The sequence below is a fragment of the Pongo abelii genome, chromosome 1, assembly GCF_028885655.2.
Source record: "Pongo abelii isolate AG06213 chromosome 1, NHGRI_mPonAbe1-v2.0_pri, whole genome shotgun sequence".
Classification (NCBI taxonomy): domain Eukaryota; kingdom Metazoa; phylum Chordata; class Mammalia; order Primates; family Hominidae; genus Pongo; species Pongo abelii.
In genome coordinates, this window is record NC_071985.2 from 18085639 (window position 1) to 18113410 (window position 27772).

General features: G+C 51.4%; 1 protein-coding gene across 2 annotated transcripts in view; it reads right to left on the reverse strand.

Moving 5' to 3' along the window:
• Positions 1-182: 182 nt before the first annotated feature.
• TRIM67 (tripartite motif containing 67) overlaps positions 183-27772 on the reverse strand; it is a 63998-nt gene continuing 36408 nt past the window's right edge. The window contains exons 3-10 of one of the 2 annotated variants that reach the window (XM_054561590.1): positions 27033-27155; positions 25945-26055; positions 24684-24837; positions 22104-22249; positions 19163-19301; positions 16704-17007; positions 12664-12826; positions 183-11274 (exon numbers count right to left, since the gene is read on the reverse strand). In XM_054561590.1, the coding sequence (XP_054417565.1) occupies positions 11209-11274; positions 12664-12826; positions 16704-17007; positions 19163-19301; positions 22104-22249; positions 24684-24837; positions 25945-26055; positions 27033-27155 (1206 nt within the window). In that variant the 3' untranslated portion in view covers positions 183-11208. Of the gene's footprint in view, positions 11275-12663; positions 12827-16703; positions 17008-19162; positions 19302-22103; positions 22250-24677; positions 24838-25944; positions 26056-27032; positions 27156-27772 lie in introns of both variants that reach the window. The other variant, XM_024255706.2, reaches the window with a different exon arrangement.

Genomic DNA, 27772 nt, shown 5'->3' on the forward strand with positions numbered 1-27772 from the left:
CTTGGCCTGACTGTTGACCACAGCCCCAGGGTAGTCTATTTTGGAATAGCATACAAATTCCAAGTGTAAATTACTAAGCTTATTTTTATTTTCACTTAAAAAAAAATTTTTTTTTGAGACAAGATGGTCTTAATATGTTGCCCAGGCTGGACTTGAACTCCTGGGCTCAAGTGATCCTCCTGCCTCAGCCTCCTGAGTAGCTAGGACTACAGGCACAAACCACCATGTCTGGCTACTTTTTAATTTACCTGTAAATATTTAAGGAACAGGTTTTTGACCACTGGGTGCTCTGGAAACACTTAAGAGGTTTAGGGGCTAAAAGCACAAACCATACTGTACTTTAAGGACTGAAGATCAAGTTTCAGGCCATGCTCTTATTTCCGTTTGATAAGGCTTCCCCTAGCAAGGTCAGCAGCAGAGAAAAGTGACAATGAAAAGAGCATCCAAAGGAAGACAGGGCCATGACCAAGATTCTCGCAGTAGCCATCCAGGGAAGGGATCAGGGTCTCAGCGTCCAGGGCAAACATGCACTTGCACTCTCTGCCTCCTTTGTGCTATCATTTTCCGCTGGGTGGGGGTTGCTTTCCAGCCATGTGCATCTGCGTGGCTCAGTCCAGCGTGCTCTGCGGGGCACGTTACATTAGCACGGTGGCTGGCCAGGGTTGCATGAGGTGAGGGGGCTGGACAGGGATGCCTCCAGAACCTTAGTCTTAGGATGAGCTGAATTTGCCAGGACATGGCTGCAGAGCCCAATTCCTCTGCTGACAAAGTAGAAAAGCATCATTACAGTAACTGTGGAAACTCTTACCTTAATCATTTATTGCCTCGTTTGGACCAATGGTGAAAGGAAGCATTTGCTTGTTATCAGCCTAAGGGGAAAAGAACCAAAGTTCCACTCCATAATACCACCTCTTACACCCTCCCAGCACTGCCCACCCGCTTTGCCCACCAGCTGGTGGCCTGGCTGCTCCCAACATTGCAATTGCACTGTTATCATTTGCTGGGTTTTCTCAGCTAGGATGACTGCTCCCCTTCTCCCCGATGGATGGCCTCAGGGTCCACCCAACTTTGCAACAGCAAGTCTGACAGGACCAGGCCCATGATGGAACTTCCGGCCACAGGATCACTTGGCATCAGGTGTGAAAATCCTATGTTCCAAACCTATCTATCCTTCAGGCTCAGGCTCCAGTCCTCAGGAGGACTCAAACATCCCTTACTGAGCATGAATGACAAGTCAGAGGTGGTGCCGGGGTGAGGAGATGCTCATCCCTAGTGTGTGTGATAATGTGGATGTACACAAAAAGGACCTGGTAGCACTGAAGCCAACTAAGCTTATCTGAGAGTATGGACAGCCTTTCTGAAGCAGAGCTCAGAGCTGAGTCTTGAAAGTCTGCTGGCTCACTGATTTATGCACTCAGGTCCTAGGCTGGGCCCCATACTCTGGGGTGGGGGTGGGGCCCACGCTGACTTTGCTGTCTGAGTGAGAATAGAACAGAGCTGCCATCCAGGCTGGACTTGAGCTGGCCTAGGAGTGAAGCACAGTCTTTTCCCGCTCTGCCAGCTGATCCCAGGTGTGGGCCGAGGGAGGAGCGGCACGTGGGGTGGGATGTCACAGGCGTCCAGGTTTTGGCCACACAGCCTGCAGTGCTTGATCCTGTAGGTCCGCAGATGGCCTCAGGGCCCACCCAACTTTGTGCGACGGCAGGTCTGACAGAGCCTGGCCCATGGTGGGACTCTGCAAGGATCGTGACTTCCTTAAGTCTTAGGCTCAGTACCCAGGCTCCAGCCAGTGCACCTCCCTCCGCAATCCTCCTGTCGATCTCTTAAATGGGACTCTGGTCATGCCACTGTCCTCCTGCAGCGGCCCCTCACTCCCCATCACACACAGTCAGATTCCTTAAAATGACTTCAAAAGCCTTCACAACCTGACCTTGATGCTTCTTTCACCCTGAACTATGTGTTTTTCATTTCCTAAACCTGCCCGGTCCTCTACCCTCTCAGAACACGCTGCTCCCTCTGACACGGGCCCCACCTGTGTCAGCAGCTCTGTTCTGTTCTCACTCAGAGACATCCAGCTAATGCTGCTGCCAGAGTGTGCAAACTGCCGCAACAGAGGTCAGTGCCGCGTCCCTGAGGAGGGACCATCCCCCGGGGAGACCACGTGGGCTACGTCAGAGCTTTGATAGCCTGGAAGGTGATGGGAGGAAATACGTATCCCTGTCATAGGTTCTCTTTTCCTGCCCAGAGGGCCTTGGCCAGCTCCAGTAGCCTAAGGGTATACAGAATGTTTGCTTGTCACCCGGCAGGTGGTTCCACAGGACAACACTGCTTCCAACCAAGGGACCCAGTTGGCAGCTAAGGAGGTGCAAGACCAGGCGCGTGTTCTAGGGCTCATGATCCTGAACTGCTGGTCTGGTGGAACGAGGGGGAGGCCCGGTGCAGGTGCAGCTGAGGCGCCATCTCAGAGGTGACACTTTGTGAGGAGGAGGCGGCATCTTTCAGAGTGCAGCTTATGCCTTAAATCACCCTAAACACAGCCATTACACTTAGAAGGTGGTGTGTCCCAGTGAAATGACTGTGACTCCCAAGGACCCACTTGGGGAACTTGGGATTCCTGTTCCAACAATTCTTGGTTCTGGGACTTACAGACCCTGCTTCCCAAAGAGGGGAGCAGGGGACACAGTATTCCACTGAATCATTAGCTATGGTTGTTGCCTGGGCAAGAAGAGCCAGCACCTTGCAGGGCTGACTGACCAGGACTCTCCAGAGGAAGCAAGGCTGCTGTCACACAGAGGGGCCAGGAGGAGCCGGTCTGCACCCTGGCCATCCACTCAGGCATCTTTGGACACTGACCTTACCCAATTTTGATAGTAAACAGACAAGTGCAACAATCCTGAAGTGAGAGGGGCCCCGTGACCTAAGGCTCAGACCCCCCAGGGATGAGCATCTGGATCACACCAGCAGATAAGCTACCAAGGTCAGCAGAGACACTCACCAAAGGTGAGGGGAATCTGGAATGTCTCGGAGAGGAGGCAGATAGTGCAGTTGCAGCTCTGAGGCCAGTGACAGTGGCAGGGAATGTAGTTGGTTCCACTGACCTTCCTCTTTTTTTTTCCTTTTTTTTTTTTTAGAGATAGAGTCTTGCTGTGTCACCCAGGCTGGAATACAGTGGTGTGATGAGAGCTCACTGCAGCCTCCACCTCCTGGGCTCAAGCAATCCTCCCACCTCAACCTGCTGAGTAGCTGGGACCTACAGGCATGAGCCACCACCATGCCTGGCTAATTTTTTAATTTTTTAGTTGAGACAGGATCTTGCTATGTTACCCGGGCTGATCTCAAACTCCCGGCCTCCAGCAGTCCTCCCGCCTTGGCCTCCCAAAATGCTGGGATTACAGGTGTGAGCCACTGTGCCCAGGTGTGAGCCACCACGCTCATCTCCCTCTTATAAGCATGTCTCGATGGAATTCTGGTAGAGCTTCTCCCCACACACACTATGTGAAACACAGACCTCGCACTGTGGTGGGTTGTGGTGGGCACTGTAACGTCCCACTAGATTCCCTTTCGTGGATGAAGGACTTATTCCCTCAGCTGCTGAGAGTGATTAGGGAAAACAGGCCTCAGCTGTCAGCCCTCTGCAGGGACTGCCTCATCCCCTTGCCAGGGGAACCCACAGTCGATGAAAGATCCATGGGAGGGTGTTAAAGCCCAGTCCTCTCATCCCAAGTCAGGACAACTCCAGAGTTGAGTTAGCTGAGGCCTTTGTTGGTTTCGCGCAGCTCCGTATCTCCCTCCATCCAATCCTGCTTCCTTCCCTGGGCCTCCATGAGTGTTGATCCCAAGAGCTCGCCCTAAGAAACATTTGCTCTCATCTCTGCATCTGCCTCCTCCTCAGCTGAGTCCATTCGGTAATCCCATAGGTAACTGGTGTTACGGGTTGTCAGGGGCCATGTGAGACAGCTGCTCTTGAGGATCATGAGGTGAGAAAGCAGCAAAGGACAGAGTTCAGGTCAGGCATGTCTGGCCTCAGTCTGTGTAGCTGAAGGGGCAGGTGAGTCTCCTTGATGCTCACGGGTTCATTGGGATGTTTTCTGCAGATCTCTACGTGGAACGCATGATCTACTTTGCACTCATGGATTGACCTTAACCACATGGTAACTGTTATGTATCTCCAGCCCTATTCCCTCTTGTAAAAATGAATTTTATGACGTTCCTACTGTTTGTGGTTGGGCCTTCTGTTTTATTATTTTATTTTATTTTATTTTTTATTTTTATATTTTTTGAGAGGGAGTTTCGCTCTTGTTGCCCAGGCTGGAGTGCAATGGCACGATTTTGGCTCACTGCAACCTCTGCCTCTCGGGTTCAAGCAATTCTCCTGCCTCAGCTCCCAAGTAGCTGGGATTACAGGCATGCACCACCACACCCGGCTAATTTTTGTATTGTTTTAGTAGAGATGGGGTTTCACCATGTTGGCCAGGCTGGTCTCGAACTCCTGACCTCAGGTGATCCACCCGCCTCAGCCTCCCAAAGTGCTGAGATTACAGGCGTGAGCCATCCTGCATGGCTATTTTTTATTTTTAACACAGGGTCTTGCTCTGTCATGCAGGCTGGAGTGCAGTGGCACAATCATGGCTCACTGCAGCCTTGACCTCCAGGGCTCCAGCGATCCTCCCACCTCAGTCTCCTGAGTAGCTGGGACTACAGGTGCACCACCACAGCCAGCTAATTTTTGTATTTTTGGTAGAGACGGAGTTTCACCATGTTGCCCAGGCTGGTCTCAAACTCCTGGCCTCAAGTGATCTGCCTGCCTTGGCCTCCCAAAGTTCTGGGATTACAGGTGTGAGCCACAGCACCCAGCCTAGTTTAGAGTCATATGTCATCACCCTGAGGTTTCCTGGGCACGCGAAGCAGAACCACATTGACCCTGCTACTTAGTCCCCAGCCCCACTGGGGGAAGAGACCGTGTGGCCTCCCTTCCTGTAGCTTCTGCCCTGTCTGGTGGGCAGTCAGGGCCCGTAGGGAAAAAGGTGGACCTGACTGCGGAGCAGGAATTACAGACCACACCTTGTCTTTCTGTTGTTGGCAGTGTCAAAAGAATTTATTTCAAATCTGCTTAAGACTGTGGTAAAACTCAGGTTTTCCAAAAGGTAATACAGAAAGTTCAACCAACCCCCAAAGACCAGAAAACACAGTGTTTGCAATTCAAAAAATACAAATGCTTGTGGATACCAATACAAAAATTAGAAAAAAGTTGCTTTCTTACCACTCCCCCCTACCCCCCATGTTTTCAGTGGAATATCCACAGCAACAGGACCAAGAGCTGCCACCAAATACCAACAACGAGTGACCGAAAGTGGGTGCAATGGCGGAAGGGGAGGGATGAGGAGAAATGGGAATAAAGAAAGGCAAGAAAATGGGAGTTCTGTCGACGGTCAAAACAAGGACACGAAGCTTTTTGTTTCTTGTTAAATCCCTTTGCCAACGTTAAACAAACACCTCTCATGCTTAATACAACAGCTTAGTGCCAAGGCAGCAATCCTACATCATGCATTGAACGTTTTCTGCTTTGCCCGCTCCCCGCTTCTTCTGGGTGCCGAGAAAGTCTGGGGCTCTGGATGTCTGATTTCCAGGGCTAGGAGGAGTTGGAGAAGCTTCCTGGGCTGGGTCTCACCCAGTAAGCACCTGACACGTTCCTGCTACTGCAGTTGCAAACAGTCACCTTCCCGAACCTGAAGCCTGGTTTTGGCCTCTCCTCAGAGCCTTACCCGAGGGCCTGGCCTGGTCTGCAGTGCCCGCATCACCGGCCCACAAGTCCCTAGGCCTTCCCCAGGACTGCGCTCCTCGAGAGAAGAGCGATGGCTCCAGACGAGACTTCCCTGGAGGTCTCAACTCCCAGCTCCTGATTGATGTCGATGTCAATCATTGAAAAAGCCAGGGCCTCCCCCAACCTGCATAGCTTGTGCTGGTGAAGCCCCAGCAGTCCCAGTGGTTATCAGTCATCTGAAAATGACATGATGACCCACTAGCCCAACCAGCCTTCAAAACTTTGGCTCAGTTGCATCTCTTTGTACTATCCATGCTGGATTTCAAACCCACTCACACTGCAGAGACCCCTTGAAACAAAGGAGACAAACTGTGAGATGAGAGACCCCTTAGATACCAGAACTTAGGTAACCAAGAAGGCAGAGGCCTGGGTTAGTGTCCTTCCTTGGTTTAAAGGGGCTTCTGCTCACAGAGACCTTGAGGCCTCGCAGTGAGACTGCTGACAGGCAGCCTGTTCACAGCACTCACACAGAGCGCCGTTCAAACAGGCCTCGCCAGGAATGGAAACATACGGGGTGTTACTTTCTATGGTCATAGGAAACCTGTCTTAAAGGTCTATTTTACCCGCTCGAGACCAGGCAGCTCCTTGCCCTGGTCACAAGGAGGCTTGGATGGAAGACACTGGTCAGAGAACACTGGAAACCCACCCACAGGTTTGATTCACTGAATGGGAATCATTAGCTTAGATGCCAGAGATGAAAGACTGCACTTTTTTTCTTTAAAAATGTTATTGTATAATCCTCACAATACATCAGAGGAGGTAGGTTAGTATGACTAGTCCCATTTCAGGTGGGGATACTGAGGCACAGAAAGGATAAGAGATTGGCCCCCACTCATACCATGAATCACTATTAAAGCCAGGTTAAAAGAGGGAAGTAACTGAGGGCTGAACTTGGTGTCTGATCAATACATCCTGCCCAAAACCTGCCCTCATATTTTTACAGCCTAGATATGGTTAAAGCTGCAGGATCCTTTGATCTTCTGGGAGGAACTGCCAAAGAATGCGGTCAACAAACACAGCTACTGGCTCACTTGCAAAAGAAAAGTCCTGAAATTTTCCAGCATCACCATCTTGAATATTTGCCAATAACATCTGTTAGATTTTTTAAAAAAACCAATTGAGGGCCACAAACCCATTAAGAAGTTCCTGTTGCTTCCAGTAAAATGTGGCCAAGGAAAACAAAGGTAACGAGTTTTGCTTTCTAGGAAGTGGGGAGCGGGCAGGGGGCATCTTCAGTGAGTGAAAATTCGAGACCCAACAGGTTGGCATCTGTTGGAGGTGGCTCACCCCATTTTCCCCTACCTGCCCCCTGAAGACCCGTGGAAAATCCTGGGCTTGGGTATCAATATAAAGTCTGGCAGCTTTGTCACATACAGGCTTTCTATGGAACAATGCAGCCGGAGCACCACAGTCCCTTTACAGATCTACGCATGACAAACCACTGGCATAACCTGGTGGTTCTCAACTTGTGGAGGCCCCCAGGAGATATCTAGCAATGTCTACAGATACTTTTGGTTGTCACAACTAACTTGGGGGTTGCTACTGGCAGATGATGGGTAGAGACCAGGGATGTTGCTAAACATCCTACAGCATACAGGACCTACCGCAAAATGTCAGTAGAGATTGAGAAACCCTGGCGCCACCCCACAGGCTGTGCATCATTGTTCTTTAGCATTCACATGTTGACTCCCCCTAAGGATTGACCCTCCCTCACTACCTCAAAGCCAGCAGGTGGCCATGGGATCAGCAGCAGTCTCCTTGACACTGAACCACCTGCCCACCGGTGCTGAAATGTGCCTTCCCAGGGGGACCAAGCCTTTCGCTTGCAATGAGAATTAAGGCTTAAATGCAAATATCCCTGGAAGAAATACACAAAGATCCTGCATTCTGACCCTTTCCTGAGAGTGCTGTGGTGGGGCGGAGGGCAGGGGCACCAAGAGGGAGAGAAAGGGCGCAAAGAGGAGGGTGGGCCTGTCCTCAGCTCTCTTGGTGAGCTCCACAGAGCCTGCCCAGGCTCAATTTGGAAAGCACCACCCTCCTCAAGCTTGGTGGGCCATAGGGCACCTAGGGAACTGTTGCAACTACAAAGCACGTATCAGGCTGAAGATGCAGCCTGGAACTATATAAAGTTTTATAGTGTTTAGGTCAGTTACCTTGTGGGTCAGTATTACTGGTGTCCTTTTTAATTGGAATCATTATTTTCCCAAGGAGAACAGAGAGGGGAAAAGCAGGCTTTGGGGAAATACCTTCCCCTGCTTTGAATTAGGAGCTGGGATGCTATGTATGCAGTGAGGTGCTAGTGGATATTTTCGGAAGAGATTAATTTTAAAAGGAAAAGGCATACACTTTGACCAAACTTGCTCACTAGCAAAGAACAACTGCAGAACCACATTACAGAGGCACTATTTACAATGCAATGGAACTCGACATTTTTAAACTACTTTGAATTCCTTTTTCACTGAAACTGCTTGATAGATTTACACCAAGTTACTCCTCAGCCATCCCAACAAAAGCCTCATCTTGATATCATTTATAGGTATGTACAAATGTGCCACCATGATGTAATGTGTTATGGAATTCGATGGTGGGTGAGAATTCCATGACCTGTCATTTCTACTCTGAAACCCGTGACCTTCCTGGCCATGAGGAATTGATAAGTTCCTTCTTCACTTTTCTGATCCCTCAAAAACACAAGTGAGTGGCACAGACCTGCCCTTCTCTTTGAAGTCAGAACATTGAAGTTGTTTTGTGCTGAAGACGGGAGAGGTGTCTGTGAAGGAGAGCTGGATGCTGTCCCTGGCATCAGCCGTATTGCTTCTGGGCTCCTGGAGGAGTCAGAAAAGGGAGAATCCCAGCCCCCAAGCTTAGGGCGGCAGTGGGGAGAAGGGAGTCCTGGCTGCACCTCTCTGGACTTCAGGAAATTTCTTTCTGAAAGAGGCCACCGGATTTGTGGGCATTTCCCTCCTGCACTTTCCACTTCTCTCCTGACCTGGATGCTGCTCCCTCAAAGGGGTTAGGTTCAGGGTAGCCCCAGGTAGCTCGTGCTCCAATGATGGGCGATTCTTCCGCAGAGCTGGGGCCACCTGGTGACCCGGGCTGTGGTGATGGTGGAGGCTCCACAGCCTTCCCTGGGGCTCCCCTGTGAGAAGCTGCTGTCACCAGGCAGCCCTGCGTAGCCCCCTCTCATTCCGGGGGCAGGGTGTAGTCCTGTTTTTTTTTCAGAAGAGAGCCAGACACTTCCCAAAGCTGATGGCTTCCTCGGCCCCAGGAAAGTGGTGGCTCCTCTTCATCCTCAATCTTTAGGGATCTTCTCCATGCTCCAAGCCAAGGCCACCCAGAGCTATGGCTAAGGATGAAGCTGCAGGGATATGGGAGACAGAGGCAGCGGTGCGGGCAAGGACACAGGGTCCCAGGTCTTGTGTGTTACCACCAAGGGCTCTGGACGGGGCTCTGGGATGGGAGGAGGAGAGCCAGAAACCGCTTGGTGAGATGACAAGGAAGAGGCAAGACCCAGATTTCCACGAAGCAGATAGCTCCCAGGCTCCGCAGCAGAGACTGCAACACAGCACCGAGCAGCTCCTGGAGACGGGGCAGCTGGCCTTGCCGGCCGTATCTGCAGAGACAGCGGACCAAGCAGTCTTGCAGACCAAGAGCATGAGCTTTGAGGTAGGATTGTCGGGCCTGCTGAGTGGAGGGGGGGTACCTGCATGGCTCTGGCAGGCGGTTACTCAGAAAGCAGGCGTGGTGTCTGAACAGGAAGGCAGAACCAAGGACGCACAGTTGGTGCCGGTGAATGAGGCGAGTTTTATAAAAATCCAGTCCAGCAAATTGACAAGTCACTTCTCAGCCTCAGAAATAAAATGCTTGACAAAATATATTCTTTTTAAAAGGAGAGAGAAATGTTACTACCAGGTGGAGCTGGAGGTGGCAGGTGACTGGGAAGATGAGAGGAGGGAGGAGAGGAAGGGTTCCCTGGGAACAAGAGCCCGGCAGGCTCAGAACCCCTGCCGTGAGCTGTCTCTGAGAGGTGTGGATGAATCAATGTGGATCTCAAGGGAGAAGCCTGGTGTTTCCAGAGTCCTGCCCTGGCAGGTCAGACTCAGCATACCCAGTCTCACAGTGGGAAGCTGGGAGACAAGGTACCTGATACTGCCCTTCTATTTCCTGCCTTCCCCAGAGATCCTGCCCACCGCATCAGGGCAGAGCCGTGCCAGCCTAGCACAGGGGCCACTTGTGTTCATGATGCTTTCATAACGACAATAGGGTGGAGTAACTAGAACAGGCTTTCCCAGGGTCTCCCATCTTAAATGCTTATGAGTCTGAGAGTGGTTCAGCTCAGAAAAGCAATCTGGATGCATTTTCAGTTAACTGCTTGGGCTGCCAGTTTCAGAAAGGAGCCACCACCAGGCGAAGTCTCATGACATAGCTGTTAAAATTCTTGTGTTTTCACGTGGATTTAAGAACTAAGAACTGAGTGAATTAATTTTAGGAGACTGTCATGCCTGTGTGTGTATGTGTGTGTGTGTGTGTGAGAGAGAGAGAGAGAGAGAGAAGGAGGGAGGGAAAGAGGGAAAGAGGGAAGAAAGAGGCAGGGATGGAGCAAAGTAAGAGAGAGAAGGAGGAAAGGAAGAGAGAGCGAAGGAGGGAGGGAAGGAGAGAGAGAAGAGAGAGAGAGAAGGAGGGAGGGAGAAGAAATGAAGGAAGGAGGAAAAGAGAGAGAAAGAGAACACAATTGGCTGATTAATAAAGGAAGCCATTTTAAAAGGTTCTCAACACTTCAGTGAGAGGCAAAAGTCAAGCATGAATGATTAATGTCCCTTTCTATCAATCCTGCATTGGGTCTACAAGTGGCAGGTGCTACTAAAGACTCTAGGACCAAGAAGCTAGAAGATAACTTTCTCAGCATGATAACAATCTGCAATCTCAGGACTCTGAGGAGGCAGGGTCCCCGCGGAGGGCCAACACCCGGGGCATGGGATTACAGCGCAGCTCGACTGCCGCTCTCAGGAGGCCAGTCTCAAAGTCTACCTTCCTCTCCCTCCAAAAAAAGACAAGCTTTGAAAACAGATGGCAGGAAACATAGACATGAAGCCCGAATGCTGACTCCCTTGAGAAAGGTCCTTCTTGGGGAGTGTTCGTAATGTCTGGGTGGAATAAGGGTGACACACGTACCTTCCTTTGCCACTGACAGTGGCAGCTGTGAGCATGGCCCGTGGACCCATTCCCCGCGTCCCCAAGCAAATGTGTTTCTATGACATTCCACGCTGCCAGGTTGCACCCATGACTTGCGTATCCTGCTTTTGTGGGTTATTGGAGCTTAGTGAGAATGGTGGGCGTTTTGCCTGTGAATGTCACTGTCACAGGCGCAGTGCCGAGCTGGAGCGGGGCTAATTGCCTGACAGCTTTGGCCGCCCCAGGTTAGTCGGCACTTCCAATCCTGTGTGCAGTGTGACCTGGAAAAGAAGACAGGGGAAGTGAAGGTGGGAGAGGCTGCCGCAGGGACCCTGAGTGCTCCGATGGCACCACAGACACCGGCAGGATCCCCTGCTGGCTCCAGGGCCATCCATGCAACAGCTCAGGGCTGCTGTAGGCTGTTGACTATTACGTCCCCCAATATCCCTAATTACAGGCTATGTTGGTTTGCACCTCTTTCCTCATAATAAGAATCACCCAGCTGACTGGTTCCTCATTTTGCCAGAGCTGCCAGAGCTGGGCAAAGTAGATGCTGTCACAGGAGCACGGCTCTCATGCACTGGCTCCCGTGGTTGCATATTTGTGTCTACTTTCTAGCCATGACCTTTTTTTCTTTCCTATTAAACCCATTCTATTAACTGTGAGGAATAATAGCCAACATTGTATTTTTTTGATTTAAAAAAGCTTATTTGTTCATTGGTAGAGATGGTGTCTTGCTAGTTCCCCAGGCTGGTCTCAAACTTCTGGGCTCAAGCGATCCTCCTGCCATGGCCTCCCAAAGTACTGGAGTTACAGGCGTGAGCCACCATGCCGGGCCAAGCCTGTCTTTTTTTTTTTTTTTTTTTTTGAGACGGAGTCTCGTTCTGTCACCCAGGTTGGCGTGCAGTGGGGTGATCTCGGCTCACTGCAAGCTCTGCCTCCCGGGTTCACGCCATTCTCCTGCCTCAGCCTCCCAGGTAGCTGGGACTACAGGCACCTGCCACCACACCCGGCTATTTTTTTTTTTTGTATTTTTAGTAGAGATGGGATTTCACCATGTTAGCCAGGATAGTCTCGATCTCCTGACCTCGCGATCCGCCCACCTTGGCCTCCCAAAATGCTGGGATTACAGGCGTAAGCCACCTCGCCTGGCCATAAGCCTATATTTAGGTTGCCACAAATCCCTTTTGCAAATGAGTAGAGGATCGAATTGATCAATCAGTGATTGATGTAGACTCCTCAATATTCGGGGCCAGAAAACAGGACCCTGCCTCCCTGCACTCCAACTCCCCATCCCAAGGGGAGGAGGACTCTACTAAGATGAAGGATGACACCTCCCTGTTTCTCTCTCCCTCACACCCTCCTGGGCTCTCATTCTTGTCTCTCTCTGTTTCAGGCCTCTGAGTTACCAGCACTCCCCAGGGACTGGGCTCAGCCCTGAGGTCTATGTCTCCACAGGCTGCCACCTTAGGGCCACTGGGTGTCCCAAGTGAACAAGTCAGAATGGAACGCCTCCAGGAAATGTCCAAGGCAGGCCAGTTGATAAGCATTGCCTGGGAAGGCTCTGTGGTCAGCTTCTTTATGGCCCACTCTGCCCAAGGGCACTGCAGAGACCTGTGGCAAACAGTGGGGAGCAGCCAGACCAGGTCCGGCCCCGGGGAGGTGTGTACCTGCACATTGCGGTTGAGGCTGAGGGCTGGCATGAAGACCCCGTCCACGTGGCTGAAGGCTGTGGGGCCCTGCTGCTGCCCGTTGATGAAGAAGGTGAGAGTGTGCTTATTCAGGTCCAGCAGCACGCCCACGGTGGCCCCCTTGCACACGCCGCCTTCCGTCCTGAGAAGAGAGTCCCCAGGAAGACCATCACCACACCCAGCCTGGGATGTAGGTGATAACTCAGGAGAATTATTTACTTATTTAGAGACATGGTCTCACTCTGTCACCCAGGCTGGAGTGCAGTGACGCCATCTCGGTGCACAACAGCCTTGCCCTCCCAGGCTCAAGAGATCCTCCCACCTCAGCCTCCCGAGTAGCTGGGACTACAGGTGCATGACATGAGACCCAGCTAATTGTTTGTGTTTTTTGTAGAGATGGAAGTCTCACTATGTTACCCAGGCTGGTCTTGAACTCCTGGGCTCAAGTGATCTTCCCATTTTGGACTCCCAAAGTGCTGGGATTACAGGCATGAGCCACCATACCCGGCCAAGAAAATTATATATAGGATGCTGGGAACAACCTCACTTAAACATAGCTCCCAAGGTGGTGGTGGGGTGCTCTCCTGGGCACATGAGCCTTCTCTCACAGTGGACACACCTTGTTAACAGGCCGTGATGAAGACTCCCCCAGAGGAATACCCCCAGGCTGTTCAACCCCCTCTTTCTGACAGCATCTGGGATCTGCAAACTAGAAAATTCGGGTTTTGATGAGAAGGTCCCATTTGAAACTGCGGAGCATGGAGAATGGGTAAGAAAGGGACCTTTTCCTGCCAAAGAAAATAACTGACTTGGTGCCCTTTTCTGTTTTAGGCAAGTGAGGATGCCGAGGTAGATGAAGATGTGGACATCCAGGCCTTCAGGAAATTTTGAAAGGCCCCTACCCTACATTGGCTCATCTTCCCAGAAACATCCTAGGGTCCCTCGAAAAGCAGCGTATGGCAGGGAGAAGGGTGCTGAAGTTGAAATCAAGTCCTCTGTTGGAGTCACCATCCCTTAGGTGACCAATAGCGGACCCTTGAGAATGTCCATTGTGCTCTTGATCAGTGTTGGCAATGTCGTACTTCGTAGGTGGTTAAGAATTCACATCCACGCGGTGGAAGTTAATCTATAATAAATGTAAGGAACATGCTCCCAAGCGGGGCTTGGCTGACCACGCCTTCTCCCGTGGGCCGAATCCTGCAGACTCTCCTTCCCTTCCTTGAGTTGGTTTTTTGTTTTTGAGTGGCTGTTTCTCCCTGTAGCCCAGGCAGTGGTGCAATCATAGCTCACTGTTGCCTGGAACCCCTGGGCTCAACGGATCCTCCCACCTCAGCCTCCCGAATAGCTGGGACTACAGGCACACCCCATACCCGGCTAATTTAAAAAATATTTTATAGAGAGGAGGGCCTCACTATGTTGCCCACGCTGGTCTTGGACTCCTGGGCTCAAGGGATCCTCCTGCCTCAGCCTCCTGAGTAGCTGAGACCACAGGCTTGAGCCACCGCGCCCGCTCAGGGCTGAGGTCTTAGCCTTAACCTTAGCAGCGCCACTCTGCTAAGAAAATCATGTTTGTCCTTCCAGATTGAGAATGAGTTGATCTCCTGGACGCTGCTGGTAGGGCAGAGGGAAGGTGAGCAGCGAGGATTCACGACAGGAAGTCCTGAGGAGGACTTGGTGGGCGGCCCAGACAGGTGTTTCCGGAGAGGGCAGGGTTTCCCCGAGGGTGCCCGGGGCGGGATCCGGCAGGTGGGAGAAGTGAGCTAAAACCGCACGGTTGGTGCTATTTGGACACCGACCACCGGGTGGCGGTAGTGACCCACGGGAGGTGCAGGAATGAGTCCTGCCTTAGCAAAGCCTCAGGCCCAGTCAGCTCTGGGGTCCAACTTCCCGGCTGCCTCGGCTTCCTCCCAGAGAGCCCTTACCCTACCCGATCCACATCCGAGGGGTGGGAGGACATGCAGACAGGGGCAGGTTCTCTCTACTTTTTCATGGCCCGACTTCCCTTCTGCTTTTCTTACTGAGGTGGCACCAAGGGGCCGTCAAAGACAGCAAAGGCCCAAGAAGTGCTCCGCAGCCCTTGGGAGGGGTGTGGTGGCCAATGGCCGGGAGAGCTGGGGAGTCTGCACCACACAAACCAAGGCTGGGGTCCTGGGCTCAACCCTGACAGTATCAACTGGCCGCGTGACCTGAGCCATTGTCTGACCTTCCTAAGCCCAGGCTTTTTAATTTTTTTTTTGTTTGTTTGTTTGCAAAGAGGAGGGTCTCTCACTATGTTGCCCAGGCTGGTCTTGAACTCCTGGCCTCAAGTGATCCTCCTGCCTCGGCCTCCCAAGTAGCTGGAACTACATGTACACAGCACCATGCCTGGCTAATTTTTAAAATTACTATTATTTATAGAGACAGGGTCTCACTAAGTTGCCCAGGCTGGTCTCAAACACCTGGGCTCAAGCAATCCTTCTGCCTCGGCCTCCTTAAGTGCTGGGATTGCAGGTGCGAGCCACCGTTCCAGCCTAAGCCCCAGTTTAATAGTCTGTAAAATGGCAACAATAATAGTGCTTTTGCAAGGATTAAATGAGCTCAGATACATCGAGTGCTTCCTACAGCGTTGAGCACAAGTAAGGGCTTGATAAATGCTTCTTGTTATTACTCCTGCCAGCAAACAGGGTATCTGGGTGCCAGTTTGGTTTAAGCAAGCAGAGACGGAGCTGATGGACCTGGACTTGGCCCCTCTTTGGGTGGGAGGGAGAATGGCCAGCCTGCAGTGTCCGGGCAGAGGCACAGAGCTGCCTGCCTCTTCCCCAGGACTCAGGAGAGAAGGGGCCCTGCCTACAAGCAAAGAGGCAAGCAGACGGGGTCCTGAGGGCCCTCAGGCAAGTCCCTGGCCCAGATTAGACGTGGCTTCCCTGAGAAAGAAGAAGCTGGTCCTTCCTCTGCGGGAAGGTGCCCCAGGGGCTGTTATAGGAGCTGCAGGTGGGCCCAGAGCACTGAGAGCCTCCGGGTCAATTTTGCCTGGGGCTGGGGCCCAGCGAAATCAAGTTCAGCTCTTGAAGTTCCTCACCCCTTCCTGCTGGGGAGACGGCCCTTAGCAGACCAGGAGCAAGGCTCCATAACAAGGAGGTGGCTTCAGGTGGCTGCAACTTGCAACTCTCCATTTCTGGCCTTGGGGATTCTTCACCCCCACGTCCATCCCCACATCCCGGCCAGGTGTGAGCACAAAATCCCTGGGAGAGGAGAAAGGGTACAGAGCTATGGTGCAGATGTGTTGGGGGGGCACTGCCTTCTCTGTGTCTGAGGAGAGAAACCAAGGCACCCTGGAGAAGCCCCGACCTCAGGGGCAGCCCTGGAGGACCTATCCCCATCTGGCCTCCTAACAGAGGCCCCAGTAGTTTCACAGGCCAGGACCTGAGTCTCCTGTGTCCACGCTGGTGACCCTACTCCCGGGGCCAGTCTCAGGGCAAAGCCACAGCTGTGGGCATCCTTGGCAGACTCGTCAGTAGTGAGCACCCCAGCCATGCCCTCTGCTACTGCCCTGTCAAGGGCCCAGCCCTGCCGAGGCTCAAGCCCACATGAGACCAGGGCAGTGGCCAGGATCACTGCAGGCAAGTTAGTGGCAATGACCTGGTCACAGCTGTGAGGACACCAGTCCCAGTGGTGCCCATTAACACCCTGCAGTGACTCAAGCTTGGGTTGACAGTTGAAAAGGAAAGTGAAGCCGGACCCGAAAAAAAACTACGAGCTCCATATCCCAGCAGAGGACCACCGTGTGGCCCGCTGGGTAACTTGGGAGACCCATCTGTGCGAGTGCTGTGAGAGTCACCATAACATACCCTCATCTGGGCTGCAGGCCAGTTCTATATGGGCAGAGGCAAAGCCTCCTAGAAAATGGAGACCAAAGTGGCTGAAAATACCTCCTCTCAATTCCTGCTGGCTTTGGGGATAGCAGAAGGGACACTGGTCTTCAGGACCCTCATTCCCAAACAACCTGTGTCCACGGGAGGCAGGATGGGGCCCAATCGCACCTGTTGGTGTGGGAGTTGCAGTGCATGAACCAGCTGCGGTTGTTGTCCACATACATGGCCCAGGCCTTGTCATCCTTGCCCAGCATCATATCCTTGACCACGCTGGCCCTGGCCACTCCGAAGGCGGGGTCTGGGTGGTTGTCGTACCGGTCCACGTGCAGCTCCCAGTAGTGCACGCCCTTGGAGAACGCAGCTGTGCCCAGCACCACCCGGTCATCATAGCTGCTGCAGGTGGCCGTCTGGTTGTCGTTGGATAAAATGATGTCCCGATGCCCAGAGTTGGGGTCAAATGTGAACCAGGCCACTAAAAAGGAAGGAGGTGAGAAGAGCAGGGTCAGGGGATGGAATTTGCTAGTAGTTTCTAACCGGCTCAGAGACACAAACACATTCGCTTCTGTTAGAAAGTCGGCACCCAGAAGTGAAGGGTCTTTCCTGTATGATTACCACACATGTGCACACACACACAAACGTACACACATGCACACACTCCCTGCTCTGTGTTCATCCAAGTTGGCAGCCCTACGAGCCCGGCCTTGCCAAGGATTTTCAGGCCTCAAAGCCTCAAATCTAGATGCATTTCCTGGTCTTGGTTTCTAAAACCCTTCCAAATGCTCACAGTTAGAAGTAGAGGAGGAAATAGCCTGGGCGCAGTGGTCCACGCCTGTAATCCCAGCACTTTGGGAAGCCGAGGTGGGTGGATCACCTCAGGTCAGGTGTTTGAGACCAGCCTGGCCAACATGGTGAAACTCCGTCTCTACTAAGAATACAAAAATTCGCAGCCGGGCGTGGTGGCTCACGCCTGTAATCCCAGCACTTTGGGAGGCCGAGGCGGGAGGATCACGAGGTCAGGAGATCAAGACCATCCTGGCTAACACAGTGAAACCCTGTCTGTACTAAAAATACAAAGAAATTAGCCGGGCGTGGTGGCAGGTGCCTGTAGTCCCAGCTACTCAGGAGGCTGATGCAGGAGAATGGTGTGAACCCGGGAGGCAGAGCTTGCAGTGAGCCAAGATCACACCACTGCACTCCAGCCTGGGCGACAGAGCGAGACTCCATCTCAAAAAAAAAAAAAAAAATTCGCTGGACATGGTGGTGGGCGCCTATAGTCCCAGCTACTTGGGAGGCTGAGGCAGGACAATCACTTGAACAGGTTGGCAGAGGTTGCAGTGAGCCAAGATTGTGCCATGGCACTCCAGCCTGGGCAACAGAGTGGGACTTCATCTCAAAAAAAAAAAAAAAAAGAAGTACAGGAGGAAATAGATATTGATGAACCACCTCGTGGGCAGGAGATTTGAGACACAGAGAGGTGAAGCGATGTGGCCAAAATCACAAAGCTCAATTCTCCATTTTGCGACCCATCAGGTGGTGCCCCCTTTTGCTCCCCAACCCCCCAGGTTGTCAGAAGTGAGGCCCTTACTCTAAAGTCATGACCACAATGCACAGGGCAAGGACCGCTCATCTCTAGGCAGGAGAGTCTAGAGGCAGAAGCTAGTGAGCTCTCCTCTAGGGGTGTACAAAGTGACTCTGCAGGTGGCACCATTTTCAGAAAAGTGTTCCTGGCTGGGCCTTTTGACACCAGCATCTGCTCCTGCTCCTACTCCTCCCTGCCTCTAGGAGACCATCCAGCTGTGGCAGTCGGAGGACGTGTGGACTAAATGATAACAAGGAATGCAGGATTTGCCTTCTTCTTGGAGGCAGTGGGGAGCTGGAAACTGCCTCTGCAGCCTGGGCTGGGCCACGCCTGGGGGAGCAGGACTCTCTTTGGAATGTGATTCCTATTTCTCTCATCGCTGCCTGCTAAGAACTCAGATGATCAAAATTCCACTGAATTAATATCAACATGCTGTTGTTGCCCAAGACCTAAAAGGCTGCAGGTAGGTGTATAAACCACTGGATGTGAGCTCTGATGCTGGGGATTAAAGGGCACTTTTCCGCTGTGAGAAAGGCTCAAATGTAGGGACTGGTGTGGGCCCACTGCATCTATCGTGTAGTTTTCTTGTCTGGGACTGTCCTACTCACTCCTCGGCCCTTGAGAAGTGGGAGAAGTTTAGCCTCTCTCAGCTACTTCACATTTAGTCCAGCACAATGGGGTAAATGAATGTTTCTTTTGTGGCTTGTAGGCCACGTGGGTGCAGCAAGGAGCTGTGTGTGCAGAGCAGGGTGAGGCGTATGCACCTCAACTGGCCCCTCCGGCCCTGCACTTCCTCCCTCCCCCATCTTCAGCAGCTCATCCTTTCCCTTGGTCCATGGGATGAAATGTGGTTTGGCCCTAGGAGTCAATCTTTGTCCTTTGGGAGCCCGCCTATGGTCCCAGAAGGGCACGCCCTTGGAGAACCCGGCTGTGCCCAGCACCACCCCCCACCCCCACCGCGTCATCATAGCTGCTGCAAGTGGCTGTCTGGTTGTCACTGGATAAAATTATGAATCTGTTCTTCCCACTAAGAGATCCCCATGCTCACCATCGGACGTCTGCAGGACGACAGTTTTACTGTAAGGCCCGACACCAGAAGAGTTGAAAGCTTTGACTCGGGCGTTGTAGGTGCTGTTGAAGTGAAGACCGTCGATGGTACACAAAGTCTCCTTACCGACGTACACTTCCTGAAAGAGAGCAATGCTGCTCACCAGGCTCCTCTAGCATTTGGAAAACTCCTCTTAGCAAATGGCTTCTGGAAACACATTGACGTTAAAAGTGCTATTGCCAGGTGTAGTCTCAGCTACTCAGGAGGCTGAGGTGGGAGCATCACTTGAGTCCAGCCTGGGCAACATTTCAGGGCCCCATTTCTAAACAATTTTTGTTTTTATTTTTTTGAGGGACAGAGTCTTGCTCTGTTTCCAGGCTGGAGTGGAGTGGCGTGATCTTAGCTTACCGCAACCTCCGCCTCCCGAGTTCAAGTGATTCTCCTGCCTCAGCCTCCCAAGTAGCTGGAACTACAAGCATGCACCACCATGCCCAGCTAATTTATATATATATATGTGTATATATATATGTGTGTGTATATATGTGTATATATATGTGTATATATGTGTATATATGTGTATATATATGTGTATATATGTATATATATGTGTGTGTATATATGTGTGTGTATATATATATATGTGTATTTATATATATATTAGTAGAGATGGGGTTTTCCTATATGTTGGCGAGACTGGTCTCAAACTCCTGACCTCAGGTGATCCTCCTGCCTTGGCCTCCCAAAGTGCTGGGATTATAGGTGTGAGCTACCATGCCCAGCCAAAAAATTAAAAAAAAAAATTCTTACCCAAATAGAAGTTATTAAAAAGGGAAATTATATTCAGTCATGGCTGGCTCACAGAACTTGACCAACTTGGGCATGAATGCCTAACTACTGGCTGCCCGGTCCCTCTGCCTGTGAGGCGGTGAGGCGTGATGGGGTCCTGATGAGGCAGGCTTCCCAGGTCTGCAGCCAGCCAGGATACTGACCAGGAACATCCTGACTCTGCCAACGTCTACCTGGTCAACAACAGTATTGAGCCACAGGGCACATCCACTCCTTTGTCTCCTCCCATCCCTGAGGCTGGCATCTTCCAATCCTTAGCCCTCCTGGAGCTGCTGTTTTCCTGGTCTTTCCAAAGGGTAAGACATTTCTGCATCTGGCCCCAAAGATACTTTTCTTTCTTTCTTTTCTTTTTCTTTCTTTTTTCTTTTTTTTGAGCCAGAGTCTCATTCCGTCACCCAGGCTGGAGTGCAGTGGTGTAATCTTGACTCACTACAATCTCTGCCTTCCAAGTTCAAGTGATCCTTGTGCCTCAGCCTCCAGAGTAGCTGGGACAACAGGCATCCGCCACCATGCCCGGGTAATTTTTGTATTTTAAGTAGAGATGGGGTTTCACCATGTTGACCAGGCTGGTCTCAAACTCCTGACCTCAAGTGATCCACCCGCCTTGGCCTCCCAAAGTGCTGGGATTACAGGTGTGAGCCACCGTGCCTGGCCCCCAAAGACGCTTTTCTAAAGATTGACCTTGTTCTCCATTCGCTTCAAAGTTACCTTTGTCCTATTCAACCCCCCCAATGCATAGCCTTTTGCCTCTCCCATGTCATTACTTTCTACTAATTAAATAATGTGGTCTAAGATCACAGCTAATCTATATAGGAGCCACAGCTCAAATCCGGGTTTGTCTGCATGCCACATCCACACTTTTCCCACTGTAAGACCTTCTTCCTTATGAACTGTAGCCCTTGGGTCTAGCTTTTGTTAGTGGCCACATCTCAAAGAGGAGGAACCATTTTTGAGCTCTGTGGCTGCTTCTTTTAATATTTCCAAACAGCCTTTTCTTTCTTCCCATTTCAAAAATACTCGCTCTCCTCTTGGTTTCTGGTGGACGAGCTCTTTCAATTCTTGGCTCATTTGCTCAACAGGAGTGACTGGGGTCCACACGCAGTGACCTGGCTTGAGCTACCTCATCTTACCTCCCTAACTGGCCCATATTCACATGGGACTCAGTAATTCCCAAGGAAGTACTGCAATTATTTCCCTAATTCTTATGTTCCTGTATTTTTCAAACACGAAGTAAATGACACATACGTACACCTCTTTGAGAGAAACTAAGGGAATGTTGACCTCCAGCAAGGTTTGTTAAATGGGTGCAACTTCCCAGAAGAGATGCAAAGGTTGTTATGATTGCAGTGGTTTGTTAGAATGAGTGTTTATTTAATCTTCTCTGGGCTAGGAACCAGGTGATCTGAGAAGGCCCAGAGTTTGTGCTCCCTGGCATTCATGTCCGCCTGAACGTCATGGAGTGAAATCTGGAGGTAGTGCTCTATTAGGGCTGGGTTGGGGTGGAGTCCTGCTCCAGGGTTTCTAGCAGATGGGGAGTAGAAGATGCATTTCTGGCTCACTAAGAAACTTTATTGCCCCCATGATAGTCTATCATCAGGGACATGACTGTAGAATGTTGTCCCAACTCAACAATCATTTATGCAGCATCCTCTATATGCCCAGCACCTTGCCAGGTATATGAGGGTCAGACAGTGCTTCCTCGTCTCCAGAAATGATACCTCCCAAGACAAGACAGAGCCGGGTGAAATAATTAGAGGATGAGACAAGACAAGATGTGATAAAACCCGTTGAGGGAATGTGTTGCTGTGTGAGGGGCTGGGGGTAAACCGGAAAGTAGGTGGGTGCAGGAAACACCTTCTCTGAGTTCTCCTCCAGCCCCACGCCTGTGTCAGTCCTCCCAGACCTAGCCCTTGGGAGGGAAGCCCCACCTCCGTGAGCCCAGGCCAGCCAGCCTTCTTTACCCTTTTGGCCAGTGTCCCCTCAGGATGGCAACACAATGTCCCCATGGGCTGAACCGGAGTCTGGGGCAGTGGGAGCCACTCCTGCCTCTGCATTCGTACCCTCAGTCCCCGCCAAATAAGCAGTAAGGCCTCACCCGGAACTGCCCCCCGGCACCGTCGTCCAGCTCCAGGATGTAGCCGTCCACGGGGCTGTGGGTGAAGGGTGGCATCCTCCAGGCCAGCGTGACGCTGTTGTTACGGGTGCAGCATTTCTCCAGCTGCAGTAGGGGGACGGGTGGCACTGCGAGGGGGACACGCACGAGTTAGTGCAGGAAGCCCTCCGAGGGCCCCAGCCCAGTCCCCCACCCCACCCCATCCCAGGGATGCTGGCCCCCGGAGGACAGCCAGGCTAAATTCCCTCCCTGGCCACCCTGTAGTCACTCCCAGACGCCCAGGAGTCAGTCTCCAGGTGGGCTGGGGATGAAGCCAAGCACAGGTGACCTTGCACTTCTCAGACCTGGGGGCTGTCCTTCCTGGAATCTCAGGGGGCTGTGGCAGATGGCCCCACCCCTATGAGGCTAGGGCCCTGTGGAAGTATGTCCTCTTTCCCATCTGCCCCTGAGAACCACTGGTTTTGACTCAGACTCATGAGGAACGCATAAACAGTTCCAACAGAGTCCAGGCTCCCTGTGCTCCTGTGCGTGGCACAAGCCCCTAGGGATCCTCTCTGCAGGGCCCACAGCTAAGTGGCAGCCAGCCTGCAACTCATGCCTGGAACTGGGAAGGTGAGGGGAGATGTCTTTAAACCTTTGGCTGGAAGCATTTAAAAGGTCAGGGGACGAGATGCAGGCAACAGAAGCAAGTCTCGAGTATTGGACAGTAAACCTAAAAAACTAAGGATTTGAATCAGTTGTATCAGAAGTCCTATTAAGGTGAGAGTGGGAGAAGTTTGCAAATTTTCTAGCTCTATTCAGGCTCAAGAGATTTTAGAAATCAATAGAGGCCACTTTGACCTTTTTTTTTTTAAAGGGCAAATTGAAATACTGGTTTTGTTAAAAGTACATATTTCAATTTGGTTCCAAGTATTCGGGCACGGGACCGGCTGAGCACAGCCTGACTCCCAGCCTCAGTTAACGAGCCGGTAGGAGTCCTCACTCCATCCCTTGGGCCCTGCTACTCTGCTCTCCCGCTTCCTCTCTGAACCCTGACCAGCCAGTGACCGCATCCAGTCCAGTTACCCCTGACCAGTCCAGTGACCACATCCAGCTAGGAGCAGCATCTGGAGTGGCCCTAAGCCCCCCCTCCATGCCCCCACTTTCCAAGGGGACCTCTCTCTTCCACTGCAGCTCCTCCACTCTGCCAGGTTCCTCCTGCTTCTCAGCACTGCGTGCCATTTACACCTAGGGCAAATGGCCTTTCCAGACCTTACTGGAGGTGCAAGCTGTGTGGGAGTGAGCATGGCAATGTGAGAGAGACTTCCTTCTTTAGTTTAAAATGGCCACAAATTCTGCAGGTAAGGACTTCCTGAGTTCACAGATTCTGCAAGTGTGGCCCTCAGTCCTCAAAAACCAAAGAGCTTTATTTCCCCTCCCTTGACATCTGTGGAGGGGCAGCATGCAGAGCAGGACTCTGGTTCTGGCCAGTATTTGCTGATTTCATAATGGGGCAAGTTATGCAAAATTTACTTAACCCCCTAGGGTCTCTGAACCCACCTTGCTCATTCTGCTCTCACCTCTGACCTTCTTGCTCTTGGGACAGAGAAAACTGATTCTTGCCTCAGGACTTTGGACTTGCTATCCCTCTGCTGCCTGCAAAACTCTTCGCCTAGATTCTTCTCCCTCCTTCTCCTCCTCCTCCTCCTCCACCACCACCGCCACCATGACCGCCTCCACCTCCTCCTCCTCCGCCACCACCTTCTCCTTCTCCACTACCCCCTCCTCCTCCTCTACTACTTCCTCCTCCTCCACTATCTCAGCCACCACCTCCTCCTCTTCCACCACCTCCTCCTCCTCCACTACCTCCTCCTCCTCTGCTACCTCTTCCTCCTCCTCCTCCATCTCCTCCTCCACCATTACCTCCCGCTCCTCCTCCTCAACTATCTCAGCCACCACCTCCTCCTTTTCCACCTCCTTCTCCTCCTCCACTATGTCCTCCTCCTCCACTACCTCTTCCTCCTCCTCCATCTCCTCCTCCATGACTACCTCCTCCACCTCCTCCTCCTCTGCCACCACTTCCTCCTCCTCACCTCACATCTCACCCCATGGCATCTACTGCTGTCCCTTCCTCTGATTCCTCTTCATAGCACCTGCCACCATCCAACATTCTATTATACATTTGTTTAGTGTCTATTTCCTTCTCTAGAGTGTAAGCCCAATCTTGTGAATTGGTAGACTTGTTCAACTGCGTCTTGAGCATGTGGAATAGTGCCTGGCACATGGTAGACACTTCCCAAGCACTTCTGAATGAATAAATGATTGTTGTTGAACAAATGATTTTTTTTTCACAAATGGGAAGCCTCAGATTCTGACTGATGCTTCTCACCCCAGCTCAGATGGCTGTCAGGGGCTGAGCTGGGAGTTGAACTTAGGTCCGTGACTCTGGCGTTCCCACTCTCCCACCCTGCCACACTCCGTGCATCACAGGTCTCCCTATGGCACCGAGCTGCCCCCTCAGACTGCATGCCTCTTTTGAAAGAAACACTGACTGAACTGAGACCAACCGCGGCTCACCCCTACATTTCATCTGAATGAAGTCCAGCTGGTGGATGGCCTGCAGCAGCGGCTCGCTGTCCAAGGTCAGATCAAACTCCGCAGACACTTTCGGCTCCAGGGCGCCTTTGACCCACTGCTCCTGAGACACCTGGACGCGCTTGATCAGAGCATCTGAGATCTTAAAGGGGAGCAAAAAGTTTAAGGTTTTGCTTTGCAGAGGAAAAATTGTGCAGCCAGGGGTGAGGAAAAGGTACGCGGTTTGTCTCTATGGGACTCAAAGACAGAAAAGGGCTGTGCTCTTGAGCCATGGCGGGGATTAAATGACCCCTGCCCACCCAGCACAGGCTGTCTAAAAATGCGTTGAAATATTGTTTCAATCATATTTCGTAATCACATGAAATGAAAAGGAGCGCTTGCTGCTTAAAGAGATTGTATCAAACACTATTGAGAAATACAAGATGCTTTTTAAATATACAAAGCATCCTTCATTAGATCTGTTTTCCTAGATCTAGTACTTTGCAAAGTGAAACATACTAGCAGTTTGCCCCAGTGTCTAAAGAAAGCATATTCCACACCCCTAAAGTTTTGAAGCCCCCATCTGCCCCCTGCCCATGAGTTTCCTCTGAGTTGTTCTGCAACTTCTGCTCCAAACTTGACTGCATCACACGCCTGGTTCTGCTCCCCTTTGCTGGAAAGTCCTGCTTATCAGACATTTGCACGTGTCCCTGTCGAGCCAGGATCTCGTGTGTCTTTCTTGGGAAATAGTCAAAGGGATTCATCATTTTCCCCACCGACAGAGGCTGAATCACTGCCATGTTCCTGAGAGATACTCATGACCCTGAGTCAGCCTGAATGCATGAGAGATAGCCCCGAGAAGATTGCAGTGTCTCTGTAGGCAGCTGGTCACTAGCCAGGCCTGCAGGACTCTGCACATTGAGATAATGGGCCATGTGGATTCTGCTAACTTGCTTCTTCCGGTGCAATCTGTCAAGCTCTTTTGGCAAGACTGTCTTTTTGGGGAAAATGTTGCAGTGAGGCATTTCTGCCCTAGAGATGATGTCATTTCACCTCCTCATTTCAAGCATGCTGCAAAATTAGGTCACATCTAGTGCATCTAGTGAGAGTCAGAGCCAAGGTGAGAGCCTAGGTCTTCTGGAATCATTGAGCAAAGGAGAATCTACTCAATCCAAGCCATGAAAGGATCTTGCCTAGAACTTGGGCTGATTTGGGGAACAGTGGAGAAGTTGGAGGAAGCCCACCTGGTGTCTTCCAGGGGCAGGCTCACCTGTAAGAACCCGGAGGGGTCGTTCTCCTTGATCACCTCTAGGCAGTACTCCATCAGTCCGGTGGACTGACGCAGCTTCAATGTGCAGTGATTGATCTGGTCCCAAACCATCTGCAATGGAAAGAGTTCTCTAAGTAACTGTCTCATGAGAGGAAGAGCAGGCAGGCCACTGCAAGAGTCAGAGAACTAGTGCCAATACAGCCTGGAAGAGGCGGCGCTGGCCTGGATCACCTTGCACCAGCTCCTCTCTTGGCTCTGCTGCTAAGCTCCATGTGTCCTCTTTGCTGGGAAATAAGTGGACTCACTTCCCAACAAGCGGGGCTACAACACCCAACACAGAAACCTTTCTAAACTCATGATAGTCATGCAGAGAAAGAGCATAATCTGGAACTCTCCATACAATCAGTGACCAGCTTCTTGGCTGGCTTCTGACCTCTCAGTGGCCTTGCGTAACGCGATGGTCTTCGCCCCCTCACTTATGAACCATGGGATCATCTCCAGCATGCATTCCTCCTTTTCTTGACAGGAATATTTTCTGGTCCAGTTATGAAATGTCTCTAGCATAGATGGAGCTCCTCAAATAGTGACAGCCTGTCATCAACTCAGAGAGTTTATGGGTGCCTGGCTGAGTTAGGGACTCAGCGTGATGTGAGGGGAGAGCCTCATCTTCCCTTGGTGGGAAGTGGCTGTGTATGTTATTGCTGACTGTTGAGTACATGAGCTATCAGAGAGAACCTAAAGAAGGGGACAGAGCTGGAGACCTGAACAGGGTCAGGGCTAGTCACTGTCATTGGTCACCTCTGCTCTGCAAAATGAGAACAAGAATAGTCCCTTAGATAGAAACAGAGAGGGAGAAGGTGGGCTTCTGACTTGAGATCCTCAAGATGCAGGGCATATGGATTGGTCTCTGTCAGGTCACATGAATGTAACTGAACCAGCTGGTGCATCCCCTCCTTGCCTCATTCATACATTACCTCATTCATTCACTTACTTAGCTGATATTTACCCAGTGCCTACGTGTGATCCACCCCACGCTGGGGGCAGAGGATGTGGCAGGGATTCAATGTGTCAGTCCCCCAGGTACCTACCTTCAACTTGTGTTCCCTCTCTTTAGTCACCTTGGTGAGCAGCTTGGCTTTCTGACGAGTTAAAGCATCCACAAGGGCATCACACTGAGCAACCAGGCAGGCTTCGTAGTCCAGTCCATTTTCCTGGCAGAGGTCGGGAGTTGGTTAGGAAGAAGCAGAGAGTTTTAGGGGGGAAGATGCTAAAATCTGATGAGGGGTATAGACAAAGATATATTTCAGAGAAGTTCATCCTAGATTTCTCTATAATGTTGTTAAATTAGAGACAATATTTATATGAATGAGGGCAGGTACTATGAATCTCAGCACAGCCATATGGCAGAATATTCTGCAGTCATTCAAATCTTGTTCATAGGACATTTTTAATGCCATGAGAAAATGCTCATGAGAGACTGTTAAGAAAGAAAAAAGGCAGGATACACGTTGTTCACAGCATAATCTCATACATTATGTGTGTGTGTGTGTGTGTGTGTGTGTTTAAAGTAATAGAACAGGCTGGTACGGTGGCTCATGCCTGTAATCCCAGCACTTTGGGAGGCCAAGGCGGGTGGATCACCTGAGGTCGGGAGTTTGAGACCAGCCTCACCAACATGGAGAAACCCCATATCTACTAAAAATACAAAATTAGCCGGGTGTGGGGGCACATGCCTGTAATCCCAGCTACTCAGGGAGCTGAGGCAGGAGAATCGCTTGAACCCGGGAGGCGGAAGTTGCGGTGAGCCGAGATGGTGCCATTGCACTAT